This window comes from Mauremys mutica, chromosome 1 (genome assembly GCF_020497125.1).
Source record: "Mauremys mutica isolate MM-2020 ecotype Southern chromosome 1, ASM2049712v1, whole genome shotgun sequence".
NCBI lineage: Eukaryota > Metazoa > Chordata > Testudines > Geoemydidae > Mauremys > Mauremys mutica.
The window spans coordinates 145,087,465-145,112,571 of NC_059072.1; the positions used below are offsets into that span (position 1 = coordinate 145,087,465).

The 25,107-nt window shown below is 46.6% G+C and overlaps 1 protein-coding gene across 1 annotated transcript in view; it reads left to right on the forward strand.

The window, feature by feature from the left end:
• LOC123348721 (C-type lectin domain family 12 member A-like) overlaps positions 1-25,107 on the forward strand; it is a 45,516-nt gene that overhangs the window by 18,922 nt on the left and 1,487 nt on the right. The window contains 1 exon segment of the mRNA XM_044986370.1: positions 19,480-19,595. Within this exon segment, the coding sequence (XP_044842305.1) occupies positions 19,480-19,595 (116 nt within the window).

Here is a 25,107-nt window from a genome sequence, read left to right on the forward strand (position 1 = left end):
ATCCCCACCTTGCCTCAGTCTTGGCTACTGCTGGTCCCCATCTAGCCCTCATTCACTGGGCCAGACTGCAGTATGATTGGCACTCATCACTAGCAAGGGGAGTTTGGACCTGCTGCCGCTGCCTACCCTTGGGCTGCTCCTTTGCAACTCCAGTACCAATTTGGCCTTTCCCTAGGCCTGCCGCCTGGGAGATTTCCAGGCTGGAGCTCCCCCAGCTCCGCTGGCCTTCCCCTAGCACTGCTACACCTCAGCTCAGCTTCCCCAGTGGCCAGGCCCATCTCTCTCCACAGCTAGATGAGACTGAGTGCTTGTCTCACAGCCACTTTTATAAGGGCCAGCTGTGGTCTGTTTGGGGTGTGAGCCCAGCTGCGCCCGTTTCCCCAATCCACAATCCCCAATCTCCCAGAGCTGTTTTAAGCTCCTCCAGGCAGGCTACTACAGAGGCACTATCACTAATAAGTTATTACTTAGCCAGTTATGCATAGGTACCTCTTTTAATCTTTCCTCCTAAGTGAATCACTCCATCCCATTAACCATTTCATGGGGTAATGGGGATGCAGAAATTAATCTACTTTATTTTCAGAATAGTTCTTTATTGTATACCTAATAATATGGTAGGACATATTGAAGTCATTCTTAATACCATGTACAGAAAATCTCCAGAACTCACTGCCATAGGTCATAGAATCATAGAATCTCAGGGTTGGAAGGGACCTCAGGAGGTCATCTAGTCCAACCCCCTGCTCAAAGCAGGACCAAACCCAACTAAATCATCCCAGCCAGGGCTTTGTCAAGCCTGACCTTAAAAACCTCATGAGAACTGGATTGCTTGGTAAACAGGGCACAAGATAACAATATGTGTTTTAATACTGCTAACTGTGAAGTTATCTGTTGCATCGCACTCGAGCAGGAACAGAGCCCAAGCAGAGAGAGAGAGAGAGACAGCGTGTGTGTGTATGCATATGCTTCTTTATTAATTTCCCAGCATGCTCTTATATACAAGATGGTGGCTAATTGATTAATCAAATCAACACAGCTGCAGCTGTAACCCATAGGGTAATTATCCTACACACCTGTATCCTATTTACAATTAGCTGGCCAATGAGAACAAGCCCAAGGCCAGTCCTTCACACACAACTCCCAGCATAATCAGCTCAGTATCTCACATTCTAATCCCACATCTCCCCCCTCTATTCAAAATAAAGAAGAGGGAAAGGAAAAGAGGATAAAAAACATTCACAAAACATTTCCAACTTATAACAACATAATACCACAATCTATCTTAGTCTTGTCCAAGAAGTTTAAATTATCATAATAAATATTATGGTGGAAAACTAAAGAACCGTAGTGTTTAAAACAGATAGATGCAGGTCCTCAGCTGGTGTAAAATAACACCAGCTGAGGATCTGCCTCAGAGCCTTCAAATAAAATCACAATACACGACCACTAAATAATCTGTTCACAAGCCAAAAATTAAAACCTATATAACCATGCAATCATTAACATATAACCGCAAAAACACCAAACAAAGACAAAATACAACAAACAAGTGATGTGAATTTTACAGGATTCCCCCCTCTCTGTTTTACCAAAGCATTCCTCAGATGTCAGGCGATCAAACTGACACTGAGGATGGGGGGGGGTATTCCCCCTTCTCTGTTAAAAACACATCACTTAACAACAACAACAACAATTCTGGCCAGAAGACATCACAAGACAAAACAAAAAACACAAAACATAACTCTTAATAATAATAATTGCATGGTACACTAAACACAAAATTTCTTGAGCAAGTGATAGAATTGTAAAAACTAAAAAGCAGTTATAGCTTTAACTCTCCAATATAGCTTCTCTAACACAATTTTCAAAACAACATCTTGAGAAGCACAAATAAAGACAGTAAACAAGTTGGACATTCTGTAGTGAATGTGTCATAAGAATAAAATCTGTGAGGCAATTTCTATAAAAAACATCACATACTGATTTAAAGGCAGCTGCAAAGCAGTCTGAGTTAACTCCCAAGTCTTAAAAATTTAAAAACAAAACAAAAAACCTTTCCATTTAGCAACACTGTTCTCTTATTAAAACTGAGTTCTTATATATTTTAACATGCACTCAATGGCACAGAGATAGTGTTTTCTTTAGAAGGAAAGGCAGCTGTTCATGCTTGAAGAGAACTCCTACTAAAGTTCTGCAGCTGCCTGAGAGACCTTGATCTTCTCCACCCCCGCCTCCAGCTTGATTTCAAAGTTCCAAGCTCCTCCTTGTTTCACAGCATGGAGTCTAGAGGACTCTGGTAATTGTAGGGGAAGTAACAATCCCACATGATGATCTCCCGGGCAGTCTTAAGGATCTCAACACTTGCTGTGCTCAATGTCCTGGAAATCAACATCATTAACTGGTAAGACCTAGTCTCCCTCCTGCAGCCTGCCCCGCTCCGCGATGCATATCTTCCGCTTCCACAGCGGTTTCCATGACAACTGCTCTGCCCTTTCTGCGACTTATAGCTGCTCTTCCCTGGGCTCAGCCTCCCTTTTAACTGCTCTGCCCTTCTTTCGCGACTTATAGCCGCCCTTCTTCTCCGCGACTTATAGCCGCCGCTTATCTCTGCGACTTATAGCCGCCCTTCTTCTCTGCGACTTATAGCCGCTCTTCCCTGGGCTCCCTTTTCAGATGCCCTGCAGCTTGCCGCTCACCACTGAGTTCAGGTGCGCCTCCTTTCTTTTTGGGACTTCCTGCGGCTCCTAGCCACGCAACACTGAACTCAGGTGCGCCTCTTTTCGGACGCCCTGCGGCCGCTGCTTCGACTCTGAGCTCAGGTGCGCCTCCTTTCTTATTGGGCTTTCTTGCGGCTCCTAGCCACGCAACACTGAGCTCAGGCACGTCTCCTTTTTCTCAGGCCATCGGCATCAATGCCCGCAGCTTCTCCGCCATTTGTTGCATCGCACTCGAGCAGGAACAGAGCCCAAGCAGAGAGAGAGAGAGAGACAGCGTGTGTGTGTATGCATATGCTTCTTTATTAATTTCCCAGCATGCTCTTATATACAAGATGGTGGCTAATTGATTAATCAAATCAACACAGCTGCAGCTGTAACCCATAGGGTAATTATCCTACACACCTGTATCCTATTTACAATTAGCTGGCCAATGAGAACAAGCCCAAGGCCAGTCCTTCACACACAACTCCCAGCATAATCAGCTCAGTATCTCACATTCTAATCCCACAGTTATCTGTCTAGGAACAAAGACTACAGGCCATACTTACAGGATGGAGGACTCTGTCCTCAGAAGTAGTAACTCTGAAAAAGACTTGGGGGACATAGTGGATAATCAGCTGAACATGAGCTCTCAGTGTGATGCTGTGGCCAGAAGGACTAACTCAATCCCTGGGTGTATAAACAGGGAATCTTGAGTAGGAATAGAATTTTTTTTTCCTGTATTTGGCACTGATATGACCTGGCTAGTGTGTCCAGTTCTGATGTTCACAATTCAGAGAGGATGTTTTGAAATTGGAGAGGGTTTAAAGGAGAACCACAGAATGATTAAATAATTGGAAAACCTGCCTTATAGGGATAGTCTCATGGAGCTCAATCGATTTAGCTTAAGACACAGAAGGTTAAGGGGTGACGATCAGTCTATGAGTGCCTTCGTGGGGAACAAATGTTCGATAATAGGCTCTGTAATCTAAAAGACATAGACATAACAAGATCCACTGGCTGGAAGATGAAGCTAGGTAAATTCAGATTGGAAATATAGCATAATTTAACAGTGAGAGTACTGAACCACTGGAACAATTTACCAAGGGTTGTGGTGGATTTGAGATTGGATGTTTTTCCTAAAAGATCTGCTCTAGTTCAACTACGTCCAAGTAGTACAAATCAGTTGTGGAATTACTTCTGGGAAGTTCTATGGCCTGTGTTATACAGGAGGACAGACTAGATGATCACAGTGGTCCTTTCTGGGCATAGAATACTGTAGCTTGCTTTTAAAATATACTAAATAGTTTTGGGGTCATAATAACTGTGATGGGTTGGATCACAGAACCCCCCTTGAGAGCTGCCACCTGACGTGCCAAGACTACTTCTTCCCCTGCTTTCCTGCCCCGTCAGCTTAGGATTTCAGTGCCCTGCCTGGTTTGAGCCAGACTCATTAGCTTGCTGCAAATCCAGACCCAGGTTTGAATCACATCCCCTAACAGCTTTAGGCTTACCTGAAAACAGCTTATAGAAGTGTTCTTGTCTTTAACACTCAGATGCCCAACTCCCAATGGGGTCTAAACCCAAATAAATCCGTTTTATTCTGTATAAAATTTATGCAGGGTAAATTCATAGATTGTTCACCGTCTATAACACTGATAGTGAGATATGCACAGGTGTTTGCCCACCCAGGTATTAACACATACTCTGAGTTAATTAGTAAAATCACTTTTTACTTATTAAATACAGAAAGTAGGATTTAAGTGGTTCCAAGTAGTAACAGACAGAACAAAGTAAGTCACCAAGCAAAATAAAATAAAACATGCAAATCTATGTCTAATCAAAGTGACTACAGATAATCTCACCCTTAGAGACGCTTCAGTAAGTTTTTTCCTCAAACTGGACACGTTCCAGGCCTGGGCACAATTCTTTCCCTGGTACAGCTCTTGTTCAAGCTCAGATGGTAGCTAGAATATTCCTCATGATGACTCCCTCTTTTCTCTGTTCCATCCACTTATATATCCTTTCCCACCCCCTAAATCCCCCATCACTGGAAAATCACCAGGTTAAAGATGGATTTCAGTTCAGGTGACATGATCACATGTCACTATAAGACCCGGAGCCTTCATTCCTCCCAGCATGATTCACAGGAAGGCTTGCCTGCAAACAGAGCCATCCACAGTCAATTAACCACCATTAATTGCCCACACTTCACACTAAACTGGGAGGAGTGGTTGATACGCTGGAGGGTAGGGATAGAATACTGAGGGACCTAGACAAATTAGAGGATTGGGCCAAAAGAAATATGATGAGGTTCAACAAGGACAAGTGCAGAGTCCTGCACTTAGGACGGAAGAATCCCATGCACTGCTACAGACTAGGGACCGAATGGATGGGCAGCAGTTCTGCAGAAAAGGACCTAGGGATTACGGTGGACGAAAAGCTGAATATGAGTCAACAGTGTGCCCTTGTTGCCAAGAAGGCTAATGGCATTTTGGGTTGTATAAGTAGGGGCATTTCCAGCAGATCGAGGGATGTGATCACTCCCCTCTACTCAGCACTGGTGAGGCCTCATTTGGAGTACTGTGTCCAGTTTTGGGCCCCACACTACAAGAAGGAAGTGGATAAATTGGAGAGAGTCCAGTGGAGGGCAACATAAATGATTAGGGGGCTGGAGCACATGACTTATGAGGAGAGGCTGAGGGAACTGGGATTGTTTAGTCTGCAGAAGAGAAGAATGAGGGGGGATTTGATAGCTGCTTTCAACTACCTGAAAGGGGGTTCCAAAGAGGATGGATCTAGACTGTTCTCAGTGGTAGAAGATGACAGAACAAGGAGTAATGGTCTCAAGTTGCAGAGGGGGAGGTTTAGGCTGGATATTAGGAAAAACTTTTTCACTAGTAGGGTGGTGAAGAACTGGAATGGGTTACCTAGGGAGGTAGTGGAATCTCCTTCCTTAGAGGTTTTTAAGGTCAGGCTTGACAAAGCCCTGGCTGGGATGATTTAGTTGGGTTTGGTCCTGCTTTGAGCAGGGGTTTGGACTAGATGACCTCCTGAGGTCCCTTCCAACCCTGAGATTCTATGATTCTATAATTAGAATAGGCCCTCAGAGTTATATTTCTAGTTTTAGATACAAGAGTGATACATTTATAGAAAAAGGATGAACACACTCAGTAGATTATAAGCTTTGTAAATGATACCTTACAAGAGACCTTTTGCATGAAGCATATTCCTGTTACATTATATTCACTCATTAACATATTTTTATAAAATCATATTGACATAAAATCAATGTCACAATAACATTTAAAGTTATGCAACATAAGAGAATAATAATTGGATTTCTGCAATGAACTCTGCTTGGGGCTACTCCAGAAGGCCACCAGGAAATTTCAGGTAGAGAAGAGTTTAGCTTCTCACTCACATAACACTGATTCTGGAATGGAATGGGCACATCCCTCTATGCTCCAGAAACTGCACTGGCTTCCAGGCTCAATTCAAAGTGTTGCTATTGATCTGAAAGACCTTTTTGGTTTGGAGGCTCTGTACCTTACAGACCAAATCTTTCCTTCATGGTTTCTCCCATCACTTGAGATTTATTAGGAAACTTGAGTTTACAGTTCCAAGACGTTCATCTGGGGATGGAGTTGTAGCAAGGTCTCAGTTGGTCTGCCGAGCTGCTAGGGGGTGGTGAGGAGCTACTGCCTTGCCGAAAGGCCTTGGTCACACCTCTCTGTCAGCGGGGAATTAGTGGAGGGAGGTGTGCCACCGTAATTGGTGTGACACAGGACTATAAGCCAGAGTCAGTGGCATGCCCCTCAGGCAGGGGAGCGCCAGCAAGAGTCAGTGCTCTTTCTCAGGGGTCTGCCACCTGAGGTGCGGTGGCAGGGGTAGGGGAATGCAGGCCCACCCGACTCCACTGCATTCCAGCCCAGGGCCCTGACAGTGGCAGCAGGGGGGAGGGTCCTGCCCCTGGGTCAGTGGGGATCCATCTGCAACATGCTGCCCAAATACTGACTCACCACAGTGTGCAGTTCTGCCCCTGGGCTACTTCCTACCTGGTCTCTCGAGGGTGTAACCTCTGGTTCCTCCAACTTGTTGGGATATTCAGCCACCGGTAGCCCCGATAGCTCAAGCTCACTCTGGCTCGAATCTCTGTCTGGCTCCTCCAGTTCCTTGGGGTACTCTGTGGCCAGCAGTCCTGGTAGCCCAAGTCCTTACTCAAGGCCAGGTCCAGGGCCTCCCCTGGCTCAGCAACAGGGTCTGCATGGACCAGCCATCAATCTGCATCTGTCTCCCTCCCTGGTGCTGCCCTGACTGGGCTAAGGGCCCTGCCTTTTGTACTTCCTGTCCCACCCCTCCCCTTCCGGAGGGGTGGGGGTGGAGTAAGCTTGGCCTGGCCCCACCCGCTCAGGCTGAGAGAGGGACTCTTTACCCTCTGGTTCAGAGGGAGGCCACATTCACTCCCTACAGGAGGTTTCTCAGGGAAGGGCACTCACCTCTGGAACTCACTGCTTCGCTGATCCAAGCAACACATTGCACTGGGAGAGAGTGGGCTGAAACCGGGTCAAAAGTTTCCATGGTTTTCAATCAAAGAATTTAGGTCAGTTGAATTTAGTTCATACATTTTGTACTGTTTATGTGCTATATTATTTTACAATTCTTTATATTGTGACAAAGTTCCTCCTCTGCCTTGGTGGGTCCTGCACTTTCTGGCGGATTTGCTCGCCTCAGAGGTTCACGGCAGCCCTTAGTTTGGCCACTTCTGCTAGAGGCTCAAACCTCCCATTCACACAGCTAATCTCATCACTGGCCAGCATGGGGAAAATGGAGAACAATCTCCACAGTCTCTGTTGTCCCTCCTAGTGGGTCGGGGACAGGCCAGATCCTTTTCTCAATTAGACCTTCCCCTCTGGTGTGTCTCACAGACCAGGTCAACTCCACCTGTGTCCAATCAGCAGTTTGTGGGATAGGGGGAACCCAGGCCTGCCCTCTACACCAGGGTCCAGCCCAGGGCCCTGTGGATAGCAGCTCTCTACAATGTAGCTGTCACACAGCTGATACAGGAGACAACTCCCTAGGCTACTTCCCCATGGCCTCACCCCAGCACCTTCTTTATCCTCATCACAGGAACTTCCTCCTGAAGCCTGATCACATTTGTATTCCTCAGTCCTCTAGCAGCACACCTTCTCACTCCCTGCTCCCTGGATGTAAGGTGCTTTTTAAACCAGGTGTCCTGATTAGCCTGCCTGCCATAATTGATTCAAGTAAGTTCTAATTGGCTCCAGGTGTCTTAATTAGCTTGCCTGTCTTAATTGGTTCTAGCAGGTTTCTGATTGCTCTAGGGCAGCCCCTGCTCTGGTCACTCAGGGACTAGAAAACTATTCATCCAGTGGCCAGTATATTTGCCTTCTACCAGACTCCTGTAGCCCACTGGCCTGCATCTGTCACAATATGGATAATGCATTTGTTTTACACACTTAGGCCTGGTCTACACTAGGACTTTAATTCGAATTTATCAGCGTTAATTCGAACTAACCGCTCAACCGTCCACACCAGGAAGCCATTTAATTCGAACTAGAGGGCTCTTTAGTTCGAATTTGGTACTCCACCCCGGCAGGTGGAGTAACGCTAAATTCGACATGGCTAGCTCGAATTAGGCTAGGTGTGGATGCTAATCGAACTTAGCAGCTCCGGGAGCTATCCCACAGTGCACCACTCTGTTGACGCTCTGGACAGCAGTCCGAGCTTGGATTCTCTGGCCAGCCACACAGGAAATGACCCGCGAAAATTTGAATTCATTTTCCTGTCTGGGCGGTTTGAATCTGACGTTCTGGTTGCACATCGGGGCGAGCTCCGCAGCACCTGCAACGATGCAGAGCTCTCCAGCAGAGGAGTCCGGGCAATCCCAGAATAGAAAGAGGTCCCCAGCATGGAGTGACCGGGAAGTCCAGGATCTGATCGCTGTGTGGGGCGAGGAGTCTGTGCTCTCGGAGCTGCGCTCCAACAAGCGGAACGCGAAGACCTTCGAGAAGGTCTCTAAAGCCATGAAAGAGAAAGGATACAGCCGGGATGCGATGCAGTGCCGCGTGAAAGTGAAGGACCTAAGACAAGGGTATCAAAAAGTCAGAGCGGCAAACGGACGCTCCGGAGCCAAGCCCCAGACATGCCGCTTCTACGAGGCACTGCATGCCATTCTAGGTGGGTCTGCCACCAGTGCCCCACCAGTGACGGTGGACTCCGAGGACGGAATAGTGTACCGGGACAGTTCCTCCTGCCTGTTCACCGATGGGGAAGATGAGGAAGGGTCTTTTGAGGACGGCGCAGGCGACATCGAACCCACTCCCGCTTTCCCTGACAGCCAGGATCTCTTCATCACCCTCACAGAGATCCCCTACCAACCGTCCCCGCCCGTTAACCCGGACTCGGAATCAGGGGAAGGATCAGGCGGTAAGTGGTACAAACAGGGAAACATTTATTTTTTTAAGAAACAGGGATATATATAAAAAATAGAAATACTATATAAAAAATAGAAAAAATAGAAATACTATACAAAAATTATACTATACTATACAAAAATTTTTAAATATGAAACTATACAAACAGCAGGTCTACACATATAGGAGCTATACAAACAGCAGGTCTACACATACAGGAATGGAGCAATAGTCCTCTGGGGACAGTTCAAAAAAGCTCTCAGAGAGCAGCTGGAAAAGCCTCAGCAGGAGGTTCCTTGGTAGAGGTGCCTTGTTGGGTGCTCCGTTGAAGCACACTCTTCCGCGCCAGGCCATCCTCAGGTAAAGGGGGACCATCGCCTCGACGAGCATGGCAGCGTATGGTCCTGGTCTGTGCAGGGCTTCTGTTAGCATCCGCTCTCTCTCAGTCCGCCTGACACGCCTCAGGGTGATGTCGTTGTGGAAGTGCTGCATCTAATTAGTGGAATTAGTGTACTGTTACTATTGTGAATGGTAGACTTTTACTTTGCATAAGAATGACCCTCGCTTAACAGAGTTTTACTTTGCATAAGAATGACCCTCGCTTAACAGCCACGTGTTGGAGGCCACAGAGGAAAAGCATACAGTGATCTTTCCCGTGCACTGGCGGGAGGGGCCGCAAAACGGTCATCTTTTCTGCTTTGCACATTGCCTCCAGCAGGAGAGCACAGCTAAGCACTAACTGATAAGCACTCTGTACTGTAAGGCTTACCAGGACTTTGTGCAAGAGGGATGCAGCTGTCTTTCCTCGCTTGTGCGCTATCCAGTGCAATGGCGCCGCCAATGAGAGCGTATTCCGAAATCTCGGACTAGTTCTGAGATCTCATGAGACTTGGTTCCCTCTTTGGTCTTCTTAACTGAAACTGACTAGACTGTGTTTACTGTTGGCAAACATGTATTTGTTCAAGGAAATCACCTACTTTTTCGCATCACACAGCATCGGCTCCTTCCCGGACTGCCCCGGCATCCCCCTCGCAGAGGCTGGCTCAGATTAGACGCCGAAAGAAAAAGACTAGGGACGACATGTTCCAGGAACTGATGGCCAGCTCCAGAGCGGAGGCAGCAGAGCAGAGACAGTGGAGGGAGAGCCTGTGTCAACGGGAGGATAGGTGGCGGCAGGAAGACCAGCAGGCGACTCAAACGCTGCTTGGTCTAATGAGGGAGCAAACGGACACGCTCCGGCGCCTTGTAGATGTTCTGCAAGACCGCAGGCAGGAGGAAAGAGCCCCCCTGCAGTGCATCTGCAACCGCCCTCCAACGCCAGGAAGTCCTGTCCCCCCCTCACCCAAAGTTACAAGAAGGAGGGGCGGTAGGGGCCGTGAGAACTGTCCCTGCACCGCAGCACACCGATAATGTTCGAGACAACTCTCGCGCTGTAAATTTGTACAAGCTCTTTCCTTACAGCATCAACCAGTCCCAACTCCAAGTTCAAACCCCTCACTGTGTACTACAGTGTTTGGTGTTACTGACTGTTTCCGTCACGTTTCTGGTGTCAGAAGACTTTCTGTTGTTGTGTGTGTGGGGGGGGGGGAATTGTAATTTCAGTGCATAGCCCACAGTGCCATGCTACAGACTTGGCTGCAGGGTCAACTGCAGGGCACACACAGACTGCAGTCACTAGGCACCAGGGACAGTCTGTGTGGTGTATGCTGCCCCGGGTCTTTCCTTGATGTGTATGCTTGTGCACGGTCCTGGTGCCTGCCGTCCCCGAATGTAAAGGCAGGCTTCCCTTCACATGCACTTGGACCGTAGTCACGATCCTCCCCGGTGCCCTGAGCCCCAAAAAGAGACCTCATCCAGGGGCAGATACTCACCCTTCCCCCACACCCCTCACCCCTTCCAACGCCCAAACCCACAGCCGTCATGTTAACCCCTATCCAAAGACGGCACCCCTCGCCCCTTCCTGCAAACCCACCCATCAGTGCACACCTTACCCAGCACAGAATGCTTCCATGTTTCAACCAGGAAACAGAAATGCAAAGTCAACGAAAGATTTATTATTAATTACTAAAACATGTCCTTAGTTTTAAAACGTCCTTCGGAAGTGGGGGAAACTTGGTTTATGATCAGGCTCTCTTAAAATCAAGTGGACAGTCACAGGTTACCCTGCTCTGCGAGGAAACTCGCTTTCAAAGCCTCCCTGATGCATATCGCTTCCCGCTGGGATATTCTCTCAGCACGGGTGTCTGGCTGATCGTGAACAGCAGCCAGGCGATTTGCCTCAACCTCCCAAGCGGCCAAAAAGGTCTCGCCCTTGCTCTCACAGAGATTGTGGAGCACACAGCAAGCAGCAATAACTACGGGGATATTCTTTTCGCTGATGTCCGAGCGAGTGAGTAAGCTCCGCCATCTCCCCTTGAGACGTCCGAAAGCACACTCCACCACCATTCTGCACTTGCTCAGCCGGTAGTTGAAGAGTTCCTTCTCTCTGTCCAGGGCGCCTGTATAGGGCTTCATGAGCCAGGGCATTAGCGGGTAGGCTGGGTCCCCGAGGATCACTGTAGGCATCTGCACATCCCCAACCGTTATTTTGTGGTCCGGGAAGAAAGTTCCTGCCTGGAGGCGTCTAAAGAGACCAGAGCTCCTGAACACACGCGCGTCATGAACCTTGCCCGCCCACCCGACGTTGATGTTGGTAAAACGTCCCCTATGGTCCACCAGTCCTTGCAGCACCATGGAAAAGTAGCCCTTTCGGTTAATGTACTCGCTGGCCTGGTGGGCTGGTGCCAGGATAGGGATGTGAGTCCCATCTATAGCCCCACCGCAGTTTGGGAATCCCATCGCGGCGAAGCCATCTATGACGACCTGGACGTTTCCCAGGTTCACTACCTTTGAGAGTAGTTGCTCAACGATTGCGTGGGCTACTTGAATCACAGCAACCCCCACGGTAGATTTGCCCACGCCAAAGTGGTTCGCTACTGACCGGTAGCTATCTGGCGTGGCAAGTTTCCAGAGGGCTATGGCCACTCGCTTCTGCACAGTCAGGGCTGCTCGCATCCGGGTGTCCTGGCGCTTCAGGGCAGGGGACAGCAAGTCACAGAGTTCAAGGAAAGTACGCTTACGCATCCTGAAGTTTCGCAGCCACTGTGATTCGTCCCAGACCTGCAGCACTATGCGGTCCCACCACTCCGTGCTTGTTTCCCGGGCCCAGAATCGCCGTTCCACACCATGAACTTGACCCATTGCCACCATGATCTCCACGGCGCGGCGTACCCTGCTTTGTGAGAGGCCTGCGCCACTCTCCTCACCGCGCTGCCGGAGCCTCCTCGCCCGATTTCTCATCAGCTGGCTGTGGAAGAGGTGGACGATAAGGTGCGAGGAGTTGACAACGGCCATAAGTGCAGCGATGATCGCAGCGGGCTCCATGCTCGCAGTGCTGTGGCGTCCGCGCTGTAACCGACCAGAAAAGTGCGCGAACAGATTTCCCGCCGGCGCTTTCATGGAGGGAGGGCGTGATTGACGGTTCGATGACGACAGTTACCCAAAACCACCCTCGACACATTTTTTCCCCCAGCAGGCATTGGGAGCTCTACCCAGCATTCCAATGGGCAGCGGGGACTGCGGGAACTGTGGGATAGCTTCCCACAGTGCACCGCTTCCAAAGTCGACGCTGGCCCCGTGAATGTGGACTCAGAAGTTCGAATTTGTGTATTTAGTATGGATACACAAATTCGACTTCATAAGGTCGAATCCACAAATTCGACTTAAGTAGATTCGAAATAGTCCTGTAGTGTAGACAAGGCCTTATTCTATATTGTACATGTGCCTTGATCTTTGTCCAGGTGTCATTTATAAATCTAAATAAAAAATAACTTCAACTTCCATGGTATCTTCAGTCTGAGGAATACAATATCCTTGTGTGTTCCTGTGAAGGGGAAGACCAGATAGGGTGATCAATATCACAATCCTTGGTGTAAGCAGGAGTCAGCTGGTGAAAGGGTAACTTCAGTGTAGGATCTTTGAGTCTGGAACTCAATTCCACACCGTTAATCAGACAGAGCAGTGTTCCCCCTGGGATGGTCACCTCCATCCCACTGATTCCGGCACACAGCTCTTACTAAATGACATCATCCAGCTCTAAACACATTTGTTTCTTGATTAAAGAGATTTTAACCAAGGGCCCAAAGTTTGCTTTGCCTGAACATTTACACAAAAAAAGCTGCACTTGCATGTAGGTTCACAAAAAACAGAGGAAAGGAAAGTGAACAAGACTGAATAGAAATTGACTTCACCATTCAGAAGGATTGTCACAAATTAATTTTCATGTTATTTAATGAGTTCTAAATACACAGGAACTGAGGAATTTCCATAAAGGATGAAACCTGAGGTCTATATAATCCTGTATCCTGTCTCTAACAGTGGGCAGCACTAAGTGCTTCAGAGGAAAGTTCAAGAAATGCAAAGTAGCCAGTTGGAGGATAATCAGCCCCCATATTAAATCTCATCCTGATCTCAATTAGTTAGAGATTGGCATAAACCCTGAATCGTGAGGTTTAATAGCTTTGCATTTTATTTATTTATTTATTTATTTATTGGAAGCATGGACTGTTACATCTCTAAACATGCTTCTTCCAATAGACATGGGGATCACCAGGACTGTAGCCAGGACTGACTTCAATTTTTCATTGTGGTCCACGGGTCAGTGTATACATTTAGGATTCCAAACTCCCCTGAGTCAATAGGGAAGCTCCCACTGATGTTATCTGTAGAGCTGGTCAAGAATTTGTTTATGAAAAATTTTAGTCAGAAAATTTTGATACCGCATCTTTGCACAGAAATATTGGTTCTGAGGCATCCTTTGTTCGAATGGTTTCTCAGGTCCAAGATAGAATTTCTGGTCAGAACAAGAAGGGGAGAAGTGGGACCTCCTGAATACTGAATTTCCCAGGATTTCAGGACTAAACTGAGATATATGAAACCCAAATTCAATTCCATTTACTAATATAGAGTACAAGTTACTCCAAGTCTGTTTCTACAATGGCAGGACTGGCAAAGGAAAATATCAACACCTGATGGAGTTACTGTTACAACATGACTGAGTCTTAAAAGAGACCCTCATTGTCTCAGATCTTTCCCTTTTTCCATTCAAGTGATTTTGTCTTGTATAAAATTCTGAATGGAGATCTTGTAACATCCCCATTTTCTGTGATCCTAAAAGGAAAACAGGCTTACAGAAATCAGGTGAGAAGAGCACTTTACATGTCCAAAATCTATTTCCAGTCAAAAGGTGTAACTTGTACATGTTGTCTCACCATACAAAGGTTATTTCTGTTCAATGAATACAACTTCTACAGATATTTTCTGCCTGCTGGTGGCTGCTGTGCTCTTCTCAGATGTTGATAGGGTCCTCCTGCCTTGGTTACTACTTTGTTTCATTTCATTCTAAATAATAAGATTCTCCTGGGGAAACAAGTTCCTTTTTCCCTTCTTTCACTAGCAGGAGACAAAACGCACATTGATATTTATTCAGTAATGCCATTATATTACCTTGATAGCATAGGATTAATTCTCTTAAAGAGAGGTTTAATAGTGACTAACAAATACACTATCTCAGGTAACAAACCTGCTACTTTCGTACATTCAGAGTCATAGCTGGTGATGGGAGTGACACAAATAAGTTTATAGTGATTTTTACTGCTATTTTCAATGCAGAAAAACAGAACTCAAAGAAAGGGAACTGTCTCATAAATGAATCAATGGATCAACACAATTATAATAAGTTACTATTGTGAAAACTAATTGTAAAACTATCGTGAAAACTCATCAGGTATGTCTGAGTGTCTAATCTTCTCTGAAGAAATGTATTACCGGTGAAGATGTTTCAGAAAAAAAAAAGTCTTTACACTCGGGTCTCATGGCGAGTTGTCATACTGGCTGTTATAAAAAAAACCCTTCTTTACCCCAGTATTAAGTACATTTGATGTGGAAATTATGGAGACACAATAACTATGGAACTACAAATGTACTTTCTACAAAGTGCCTGTTCAGACCAGACCAGAATGGCTCTCATTCTTTAAAGTGTAATTTACCTCAGACTTGTTCTTTGTAACATCTGCCTGAGTAGAGGTGTAACTCCCTAATTTCATTCTGTGGGTGAGTGTCTGTCAGTAAAGCTATACCGTGCTCTGCAACAGAAATTATTAACTTATGCTATGGGATTACAGTTTGCACCGATAACTACAAATCTCATTCTTACCCTGAAGAGAATTGACGTGAATTACACACACATTCTCCTCCTCAGACGGGACAGTCACTAGCCACATTGCTGATAGGAAGAGAGACACAAAGATGTTTCTAATGGAAAGAAAGGAAGTCAGTGAAGAAGAGGGAACAGTTTTATTTTCTAACTATTAATAGTCTTCACTCTTCAAATTAACATTTCAATGACAAATGAGACTGTTTGCTAAAACTAGTTTGTAAAGGATTCTGTTCCAGTTATGAAGGGTGTGATATAAGGATCCAGATAATTTCATGTATAGAATCTCTTACTGTCAATATATTTATTATTTTAAAACTTTCTCTAGATGATAAATTTCAATTCTTTAGAAAAGCTAAAACAGACAGATTGAGTTAGTTAACTCCCTCTTTCCCTGGAGACCGTGAAAACAGATATGAACTGCAACCTAAATGTTATAGAGCTAAGACAGTCTGAATTCCCAACTCAGAGGATGGAGCAAGGATGGGTGGCCATTACCAGGTGAGCAAAGAAGGGGGAAGAACTTGAAAAAAGGCACCATTATTATTAGGGTTGTCAAGTGATTTAAAAATGTCACCTGAAAATGAGAACAGGCATTCTCATGGCATTATCATTATATTTACTATTCTTCCTACACATCGGGATGGTTTTTTCCTGCAACCTCAATAAAGATTCTTTAAAATACAGCCAGCTCTCCTGGGCTCCTTTCCCCCTCATTCTTATTATTCCAGATGAGGCCTCACCAATGTCGAATTGAGGGGAATGATCACATCCCTCGATCTGCTGGCAATGCCCCTACTTATACAGCCCAAAATGCCATAACCTTCTCGGCAAGAAGGGCACACTGTTGACTCATATCCAGCTTGTCATCCATTGTAACCCCTGGGTCCTTTTCTGCAGAACTGCTGCCTAGCCAGTCGGTCCCTAGTCTGCAGCAGTGCATGGGATTCTTCCATCCCAAGTGCAGGAATCTGCACTTGTTCTTGTTGAACCTCATCATATTTCTTTTGGTCCAATCCTCTAATTTGTCTAGGTCCCTCTGTATCCTCTCTCTACCCTCCAGTGTATCTATCACTCCTCCCAGTTTAGTGTTATCTACAAACTTGCTGAGGGTGCAGTCCACACCCTCCTCTAGATCATTAATGAAGATATTGAACAAAACCGGCCTCAGGACCGACTCTTGGGGCACTCCACTTGATACCGGCTTCCAACTAGACATGGAGACATTGATCACTACCCGTTGAGCCCGATGATCTAGCTAGTTTTCTATCCACCTCATAGTCCATTCATCCAGCCCATACCTCTTTAACATGCCAGCAAGAAGACTGTGGGAGACTGTATCAAAAGCTTTGCTGAAATCAAGGAATAACACATCTACTGCTTTCCCCTCAACCACAGAGCCAGTTATCTCATCACAGAAGGCAATTAGGTTGTCAGGCATGACTTGCCCTTGGTGAATCCATGTTGACTGTTCCTGATCACTTTCCTTTCCTCTAAGTGCTTCAGAATTGATTCCTTGAGGACCCTGCTCCCTGATTTTTCCAGGGACTGAGGTGAGGGTGACCAGTCTGTAGTTCCCCGGGTTCTCTTTCTTCCATTTTTTAAAGATGGGCATTACATTAGCCTTTTCCCAGTCATCCAAGATCTCCCCTGATTGCCATGAGTTTTCAAAGATAATGGCCAATGGCTCTGCAATCACATCCGCCAACTCCTTTAGCGCCTTCGGATGCAGCACATCCAACCCCATGGATTTGTGCTCATCCAGCTTTTCTAAATAGCCCTGAACCACTTCTTTCTCCACAGAGGGCTAGTCACCTCCTCCCCATAGTGTGCTGCCCAGTGCAGCAGTCTGGGAGCTGACCAAGTTCATGAAGACAGAGGCAAAAAAAGCATTGAGTACATTAGCTTTTTCCATATCTTCTGTCACTTGGTTGCCTCCCTCATTCAGTAAGGTGCCCACACTTTCATTGACTTTCTTTGTGTTGCTAACAAACCTGAAGAAACCCTTCTTGTTCCTCTTAACATCTCTTGCTAGCTTTCACCATCCTGATTTCACTCCTGCATGCCTGAGCAATATTTTATACTCCTCCTTGGTCATTTGTCCAATCTTCCACTTCCTGTAAGCTTCTTTTTTGTGTTAAGCCAAGCTGGTCGCCTGCCATATTTACTATTTTTTCTACACTTTGAGATGGTTTGTTCCTGCAACCTCAATAAGGATTCTTTAAAATACAGCCAGTTCTCCTGGACTCCTTTTCCCATCATGTTATTCTCCCACCACGACGTCACCCTTGTTGCTCACACTTCTAAACTTAATCCAGAGACTTTCAGGTTTTTCTGCAGTTTCAGATTGGAGCTCTGAGCAGTCATACTGCTCTCTCATATACAGTGCAACTCCCCCACCTTTTCTGCCCTGCCTGTCCTTTCTGAACAGTTTATATCCATCCATTACAGTACTCCAGTCATGTGAGTTATCCCACCAAGTCTCTGTTATTCCAATCACATCATAATTTCTTGACTGTGCCAGGACTTGCAGTTTTCCCTGTTTGTATCCCAGGCTTCTTGCCTTTGTGTATAGGCACTTAAGATAACTCGATGATCATCCTGCTTTCTCAGTATAAACCAGGAGTCCTCCCCTCTTGCACTCTCATGCTCATGCTTCCTCCCGGTATCCCACTTCCTTACTTACCTCAGGGCTTTGGTCTCCTTTCCCCAGTGAACCTAGTTTAAATCCCTCCTCACTAAGTTAGCCAGACTGCATGCAAAGATGCTTCCCTCTCTTCGTTAGATGGAGCCCGTCTCTGCCTAGCACTCCTCCTTCTTGGAACACCATCCCATGGTTGAAGAATCCAAAGCCTTCTCTCCAACACCACCTGCATAGCCATTAGTTGACTTCCACGATTCAATGGTCTCTACCCTGGCCTTTTCCTTCCACAGGGAGTATGGACGAGAACACCGCTTGTGCCTCAAACTCTTTTTTCCTTCTTCCCAGAGCCACTTAGTATGCAGTGATCCGCTCACGGTCAGAACTCTTGGAGAACTGTTCCTTAAAAGTCTCTCAAATAACATCTACTGAACCTGGGAGTCAGAAGGGCAAAGTCTATTTTAGGTGGGAGCTCTCAGATCGTCAATTCTGCTAAATTCTGATCCTGCATTTGATTAAGAGAAAACAAGACAGACAAACACAAAGGGGGAAAGAGAAAAGAGTAGGAAAAGACAGGAGGAGAGAGAGTTTCTGTCTCTGTCTCACTGGTTTGGTATTGGAAGACCAATAGCATCACTATGGCCCTGGACCCAGCTAGACGCTCCTGGACCTCGGCTGCAATTCCCTGGCTCAGGAAAACATCTGACTGGGTTATCCTGATTGTCATTATTTTTTGGGGAGCAAAATTATCATGGAATCATGTTACTCCCATTTTATATATAGCTTGCCAAATCAGTCACAGCAATGTGCTGTCCTGGCTGGCTAAGCCAGGCTCTTAGGAGACAGAAGGTAAGACCAGACTATACGGCTGGGATGAAAATTACATATGAGGTAAGGAAACAGCAGGAACATTTGGGACATATCTCAGGAATTGCTCAGTACACAGCCATGGTGGTAAGTAGTGTGTTTGGTTACATCTCATCCTGTGATCCAGTCAAAACATATTTTGAAATCAGAGTAAAGGCCTAATGGGGTAGTAAATCTCTGCATGCAAAGAGCTCTGCCTGTCAATTTTCACTTAGATGCCTAAAGATGCAGAGAAACACCTAGCAGGATTTTAAAAGTGCCTAGGCACCTAACTGCCATTGATTTCATTGGGAGCTAGGCACTTTTAAAATCACACTAGGTGCCTATCTGCACCTTTAGACACCTAAATACCTTTGAAAATCTGGCCTCTGGTGCTATAGAGGTGACTCTTAAATCTGTCCTGCAACATTTCAATAGTCTGAGATGCTTGAACAGTCCTGTAATGCAAATAAGGAAGGTTTTGCTATGCCACTGGCCAGAATTTCTCCTGTCACTGATTCACATTTGTTATTTTTTTAAGCTATACAATTATGAAAGACAAAAACTTGGGTGTTTTTTGGAAATAATGTGGTGATTTCCTCACAGAACCAGGTACCTCCAAGAGACACTACATGATATTACTGGGTTGGTTTCCATACATCTGGAAGGAACAACTGGTATTGGAAGGATGATTTAGCTCTTTTGACACAGAAAGTAGATTGGTAAGTTATAAATATTGTGATAGACCCAGGCCAGGTGGGTACAGCAGAATAGCAGAAGGCAGATATACTGGCCACTGGATTAACAGTTTTCTGTTCCCTGACTGACCAGAGCAGGGGCTGCTCCAGGCTAATGAGAACACCTGACTCTAATTAAGCTGTAAAGAGTCAGGTGAGGCCATTCAGTTACTGTGACCACCTGACTCTAATTAAGGCCCTGCTGATACCATACAAAGGGCTCACTCCAGTCAGGCAGGGGAGTCAGGGAGCCAGAGGAGAGGAAGTATCAGAGGGGTAGCCGTGTTAGTCTGGTTCTGTAGAAGCAGCAAAGAATCCTGTGGCACCTTATAGACTAACAGACGTTTTGCAGCATGAGCTTTCGTGGGTGAATACCCACTTCTTCAGATGCAAGTGGTGGAAATTTCCTGGGGCAGGTATATATAAGCAAGCAAGAAGCAAGCTAGAGATAACGAGGTTAAATCAATCAGGGTGGATGAGGCCCTGTTCTAGCAGTTGAGGTGTGAAAACCAAGGGAGGAGAAACTGGTTCTGTAATTAGCAAGCCATTCACAGTCTTTGTTTAGTCCTGAGCTGATGGTGTCAAATTTGCAGATGAACTGGAGCTCAGCAGTTTCTCTTTGAAGTCTGGTCCTAAAGTTTTTTTGCTGTAGGATGGCCACCTTAAGATCTGCTATAGTGTGGCCAGGGAGGTTGAAGTGTTCTCCTACAGGTTTTTGTATATTGCCATTCCTAATGTCTGATTTGTGTCCATTTATCCTTTTCCTTAGAGACTGTCCAGTTTGGCCGATGTACATAGCAGAGGGGCATTGCTGGCATATGATGGCATATATTACATTGGTGGAAGTGCAGGTGAATGAACCGGTGATGTTGTGGCTGATCTGGTTTGGTCCTGTGATGGTGTTGCTGGTGTAGATATGTGGGCAGAGTTGGCATCGAGGTTTGTTGCATGGATTGGTTCCTGAGCTAGAGTTACTATGGTGCGGTGTGCAGTTGCTGGTGAGAATATGCTTCAGGTTGGCAGGTTGTCTGTGGGCGAGAATTGGTCTGCCACCCAAGGCCTGTGAAAGTGTGGGATCATTGTCCAGGATGGGTTGTAGATCCCTGATGATGCGTTGTAGGGGTTTTAGCTGGGGACTGTATGTGATGGCCAGTGGAGTCCTGTTGGTTTCTTTCTTGGGTTTGTCTTCCAGTAGGAGGCTTCTGGGTACACGTCTGGCTCTGTTGATCTGTTTCCTTATTTCCTCGTGTGGGTACTGTAGTCTTGAGAATGCTTGGTGGAGATTTTCTAGGTGTTGGTCTCTGTCTGCGGGGTTAGAGCAGATACGGTTGTACCTCAGTGCTTGGCTGTAGACAATGGATCTTGTGGTGTGTCCGGGATGGAAGCTGGAGGCATGAAGGTAGGCATAGCGGTCGGTAGGTTTTCGGTATAGGGTGGTGTTGATGTGACCATCACTTATTTGCACCGTGGTGTCTAGGAAGTGGACCTCCCGTGTAGATTGGTCCAGGCTGAGGTTGATGGAGGGGTGGAAGCTGTTGAAATCGTGGTGGAATTTTTCCAGAGTCTCCTTCCCATGGGTCCAGATGATGAAGACGTCATCGATGTAGCGTAGGTAGAGAAGGGGCGTGAGTGGACGGGAGCTGAGGAAGCGTTGTTCCAGGTCGGCCATAAAAATATTGGCATATTGTGGGGCCATACGGGTGCCCATAGCGGTGCCACTGATCTGGAGATATATATTGTCAGCAAATTTGAAATAGTTGTGTGTGAGGATAAAGCCACAGAGCTCAGCAACCAGGTGTGCTGTGGCATCATCAGGGATACTGTTCCTGACAGCTTGTATTCCATCAGTATGCGGGATGTTTGTGTAGAGAGCCTCTACATCCATGGTGGCCAGGATGGTGTTTTCTGGAAGGTCACCAATGCATTGTAGTTTCCTCAGGAAATCAGTGGTGTCACGGAGATAGCTGGGAGTGCTGGTAGCATAGGGTCTGAGTAGAGAGTCTACATATCCAGACAGTCCTTCAGTGAGAGTTCCAATGCCCGAGATGATGGGGCGTCCAGGATTTCCGGGTTTGTGGATCTTGGGTAGTAGATAGAATAACCCTGGTCGGGGCTCTAAGGGTATGTTGATTAGTTCTGGTGTTAGTGTAGGGAGTGTCCTGAGTAGATGGTGCAGTTTCTTAGTGTATTCCTCAGTGGGATCTGAGGGAAGTAGCCTGTAAAATTTAGTATTGGAGAGTTGTCTGGCGGCCTCCTTTTGGTAGTCAGACCTGTTCATGATGACAACAGCACCTCCTTTATCAGCCTCTTTGATTATAATGTCAGGATGGTTTCTGAGGCTGTGGATGGCATTGCGTTCTGCACGACTTAGGTTGTGAGGCAAGCGATGTTGTTTTTCCACAATTTCTGCCTGTGCACGTCGGCGGAAGCATTCAATGTATAGGTCCAGACTGTCATTTCGACCCTCAGGAGGAGTCCATGTGGAGTTCTTCTTCTTGTGCTGTTGGTGGGAGGGTAACTGTGTATCCGTGCGCTGTTCCGTGTTGTCCTGAAAGAATTCTTTGAGTCGGAGACGGCGAAAGTAGGCTTCCAGATCACCGCAGAACTGTATCATGTTGGTGGGGGTGGCAGGGCAGAAAGAGAGTCCCCGAGATAGGACAGACGTTTCTTCTGGGCTGAGTGTGTGGTTGGATAGATTGACGATATTGCTGGGTGGGTTAGGGGTACCACGGTTGTGGCCCCATGTGGCAGGTAGGAGTTTAGACAGCTTACAGTCCTTTTTCCTTTGTAGAGAGGTGAAGTGAGTAATGTAGATCTCCTGTCTTATTTTAGTGAAGTCCGTTTGTATGGAAGTTTGGTTATTGATGAGAGTCTCCAGGTTGGAGAGCTCTTTTTTGATGTTTTCCTGTTTGCTGTATAGGATGCTGATCAGGTGGTTCCTCAGTTTCTTCGATAGAGTATGGCATAATGTGTATCCGTGCGCTGTTCCGTGTTGTCCTGAAAGAATTCTTTGAGTCGGAGACGGCGAAAGTAGGCTTCCAGATCACCGCAGAACTGTATCATGTTGGTGGGGGTGGCAGGGCAGAAAGAGAGTCGCCCGAGATAGGACAGACGTTTCTTCTGGGCTCAGTTTCTTCTGCCATACTCTATCGAAGAAACTGAGGAACCACCTGATCAGCATCCTATACAGCAAACAGGAAAACATCAAAAAAGAGCTCTCCAACCTGGAGACTCTCATCAATAACCAAACTTCCATACAAACGGACTTCACTAAAATAAGACAGGAGATCTACATTACTCACTTCACCTCTCTACAAAGGAAAAAGGACTGTAAGCTGTCTAAACTCCTACCTGCCACATGGGGCCACAACCGTGGTACCCCTAACCCACCCAGCAATATCGTCAATCTATCCAACCACACACTCAGCCCAGAAGAAACGTCTGTCCTATCTCGGGGACTCTCTTTCTGCCCTGCCACCCCCACCAACATGATACAGTTCTGCGGTGATCTGGAAGCCTACTTTCGCCGTCTCCGACTCAAAGAATTCTTTCAGGACAACACGGAACAGCGCACGGATACACAGTTACCCTCCCACCAACAGCACAAGAAGAAGAACTCCACATGGACTCCTCCTGAGGGTCGAAATGACAGTCTGGACCTATACATTGAATGCTTCCGCCGACGTGCACAGGCAGAAATTGTGGAAAAACAACATCGCTTGCCTCACAACCTAAGTCGTGCAGAACGCAATGCCATCCACAGCCTCAGAAACCATCCTGACATTATAATCAAAGAGGCTGATAAAGGAGGTGCTGTTGTCATCATGAACAGGTCTGACTACCAAAAGGAGGCCGCCAGACAACTCTCCAATACTAAATTTTACAGGCTACTTCCCTCAGATCCCACTGAGGAATACACTAAGAAACTGCACCATCTACTCAGGACACTCCCTACACTAACACCAGAACTAATCAACATACCCTTAGAGCCCCGACCAGGGTTATTCTATCTACTACCCAAGATCCACAAACCCGGAAATCCTGGACGCCCCATCATCTCGGGCATTGGAACTCTCACTGAAGGACTGTCTGGATATGTAGACTCTCTACTCAGACCCTATGCTACCAGCACTCCCAGCTATCTCCGTGACACCACTGATTTCCTGAGGAAACTACAATGCATTGGTGACCTTCCAGAAAACACCATCCTGGCCACCATGGATGTAGAGGCTCTCTACACAAACATCCCGCATACTGATGGAATACAAGCTGTCAGGAACAGTATCCCTGATGATGCCACAGCACACCTGGTTGCTGAGCTCTGTGGCTTTATCCTCACACACAACTATTTCAAATTTGCTGACAATATATATCTCCAGATCAGTGGCACCGCTATGGGCACCCGTATGGCCCCACAATATGCCAATATTTTTATGGCCGACCTGGAACAACGCTTCCTCAGCTCCCGTCCACTCACGCCCCTTCTCTACCTACGCTACATCGATGACGTCTTCATCATCTGGACCCATGGGAAGGAGACTCTGGAAAAATTCCACCACGATTTCAACAGCTTCCACCCCTCCATCAACCTCAGCCTGGACCAATCTACACGGGAGGTCCACTTCCTAGACACCACGGTGCAAATAAGTGATGGTCACATCAACACCACCCTATACCGAAAACCTACCGACCGCTATGCCTACCTTCATGCCTCCAGCTTCCATCCCGGACACACCACAAGATCCATTGTCTACAGCCAAGCACTGAGGTACAACCGTATCTGCTCTAACCCCGCAGACAGAGACCAACACCTAGAAAATCTCCACCAAGCATTCTCAAGACTACAGTACCCACACGAGGAAATAAGGAAACAGATCAACAGAGCCAGACGTGTACCCAGAAGCCTCCTACTGGAAGACAAACCCAAGAAAGAAACCAACAGGACTCCACTGGCCATCACATACAGTCCCCAGCTAAAACCCCTACAACGCATCATCAGGGATCTACAACCCATCCTGGACAATGATCCCACACTTTCACAGGCCTTGGGTGGCAGACCAGTTCTCGCCCACAGACAACCTGCCAACCTGAAGCATATTCTCACCAGCAACTGCACACCGCACCATAGTAACTCTAGCTCAGGAACCAATCCATGCAACAAACCTCGATGCCAACTCTGCCCACATATCTACACCAGCAACACCATCACAGGACCAAACCAGATCAGCCACAACATCACCGGTTCATTCACCTGCACTTCCACCAATGTAATATATGCCATCATATGCCAGCAATGCCCCTCTGCTATGTACATCGGCCAAACTGGACAGTCTCTAAGGAAAAGGATAAATGGACACAAATCAGACATTAGGAATGGCAATATACAAAAACCTGTAGGAGAACACTTCAACCTCCCTGGCCACACTATAGCAGATCTTAAGGTGGCCATCCTACAGCAAAAAAACTTTAGGACCAGACTTCAAAGAGAAACTGCTGA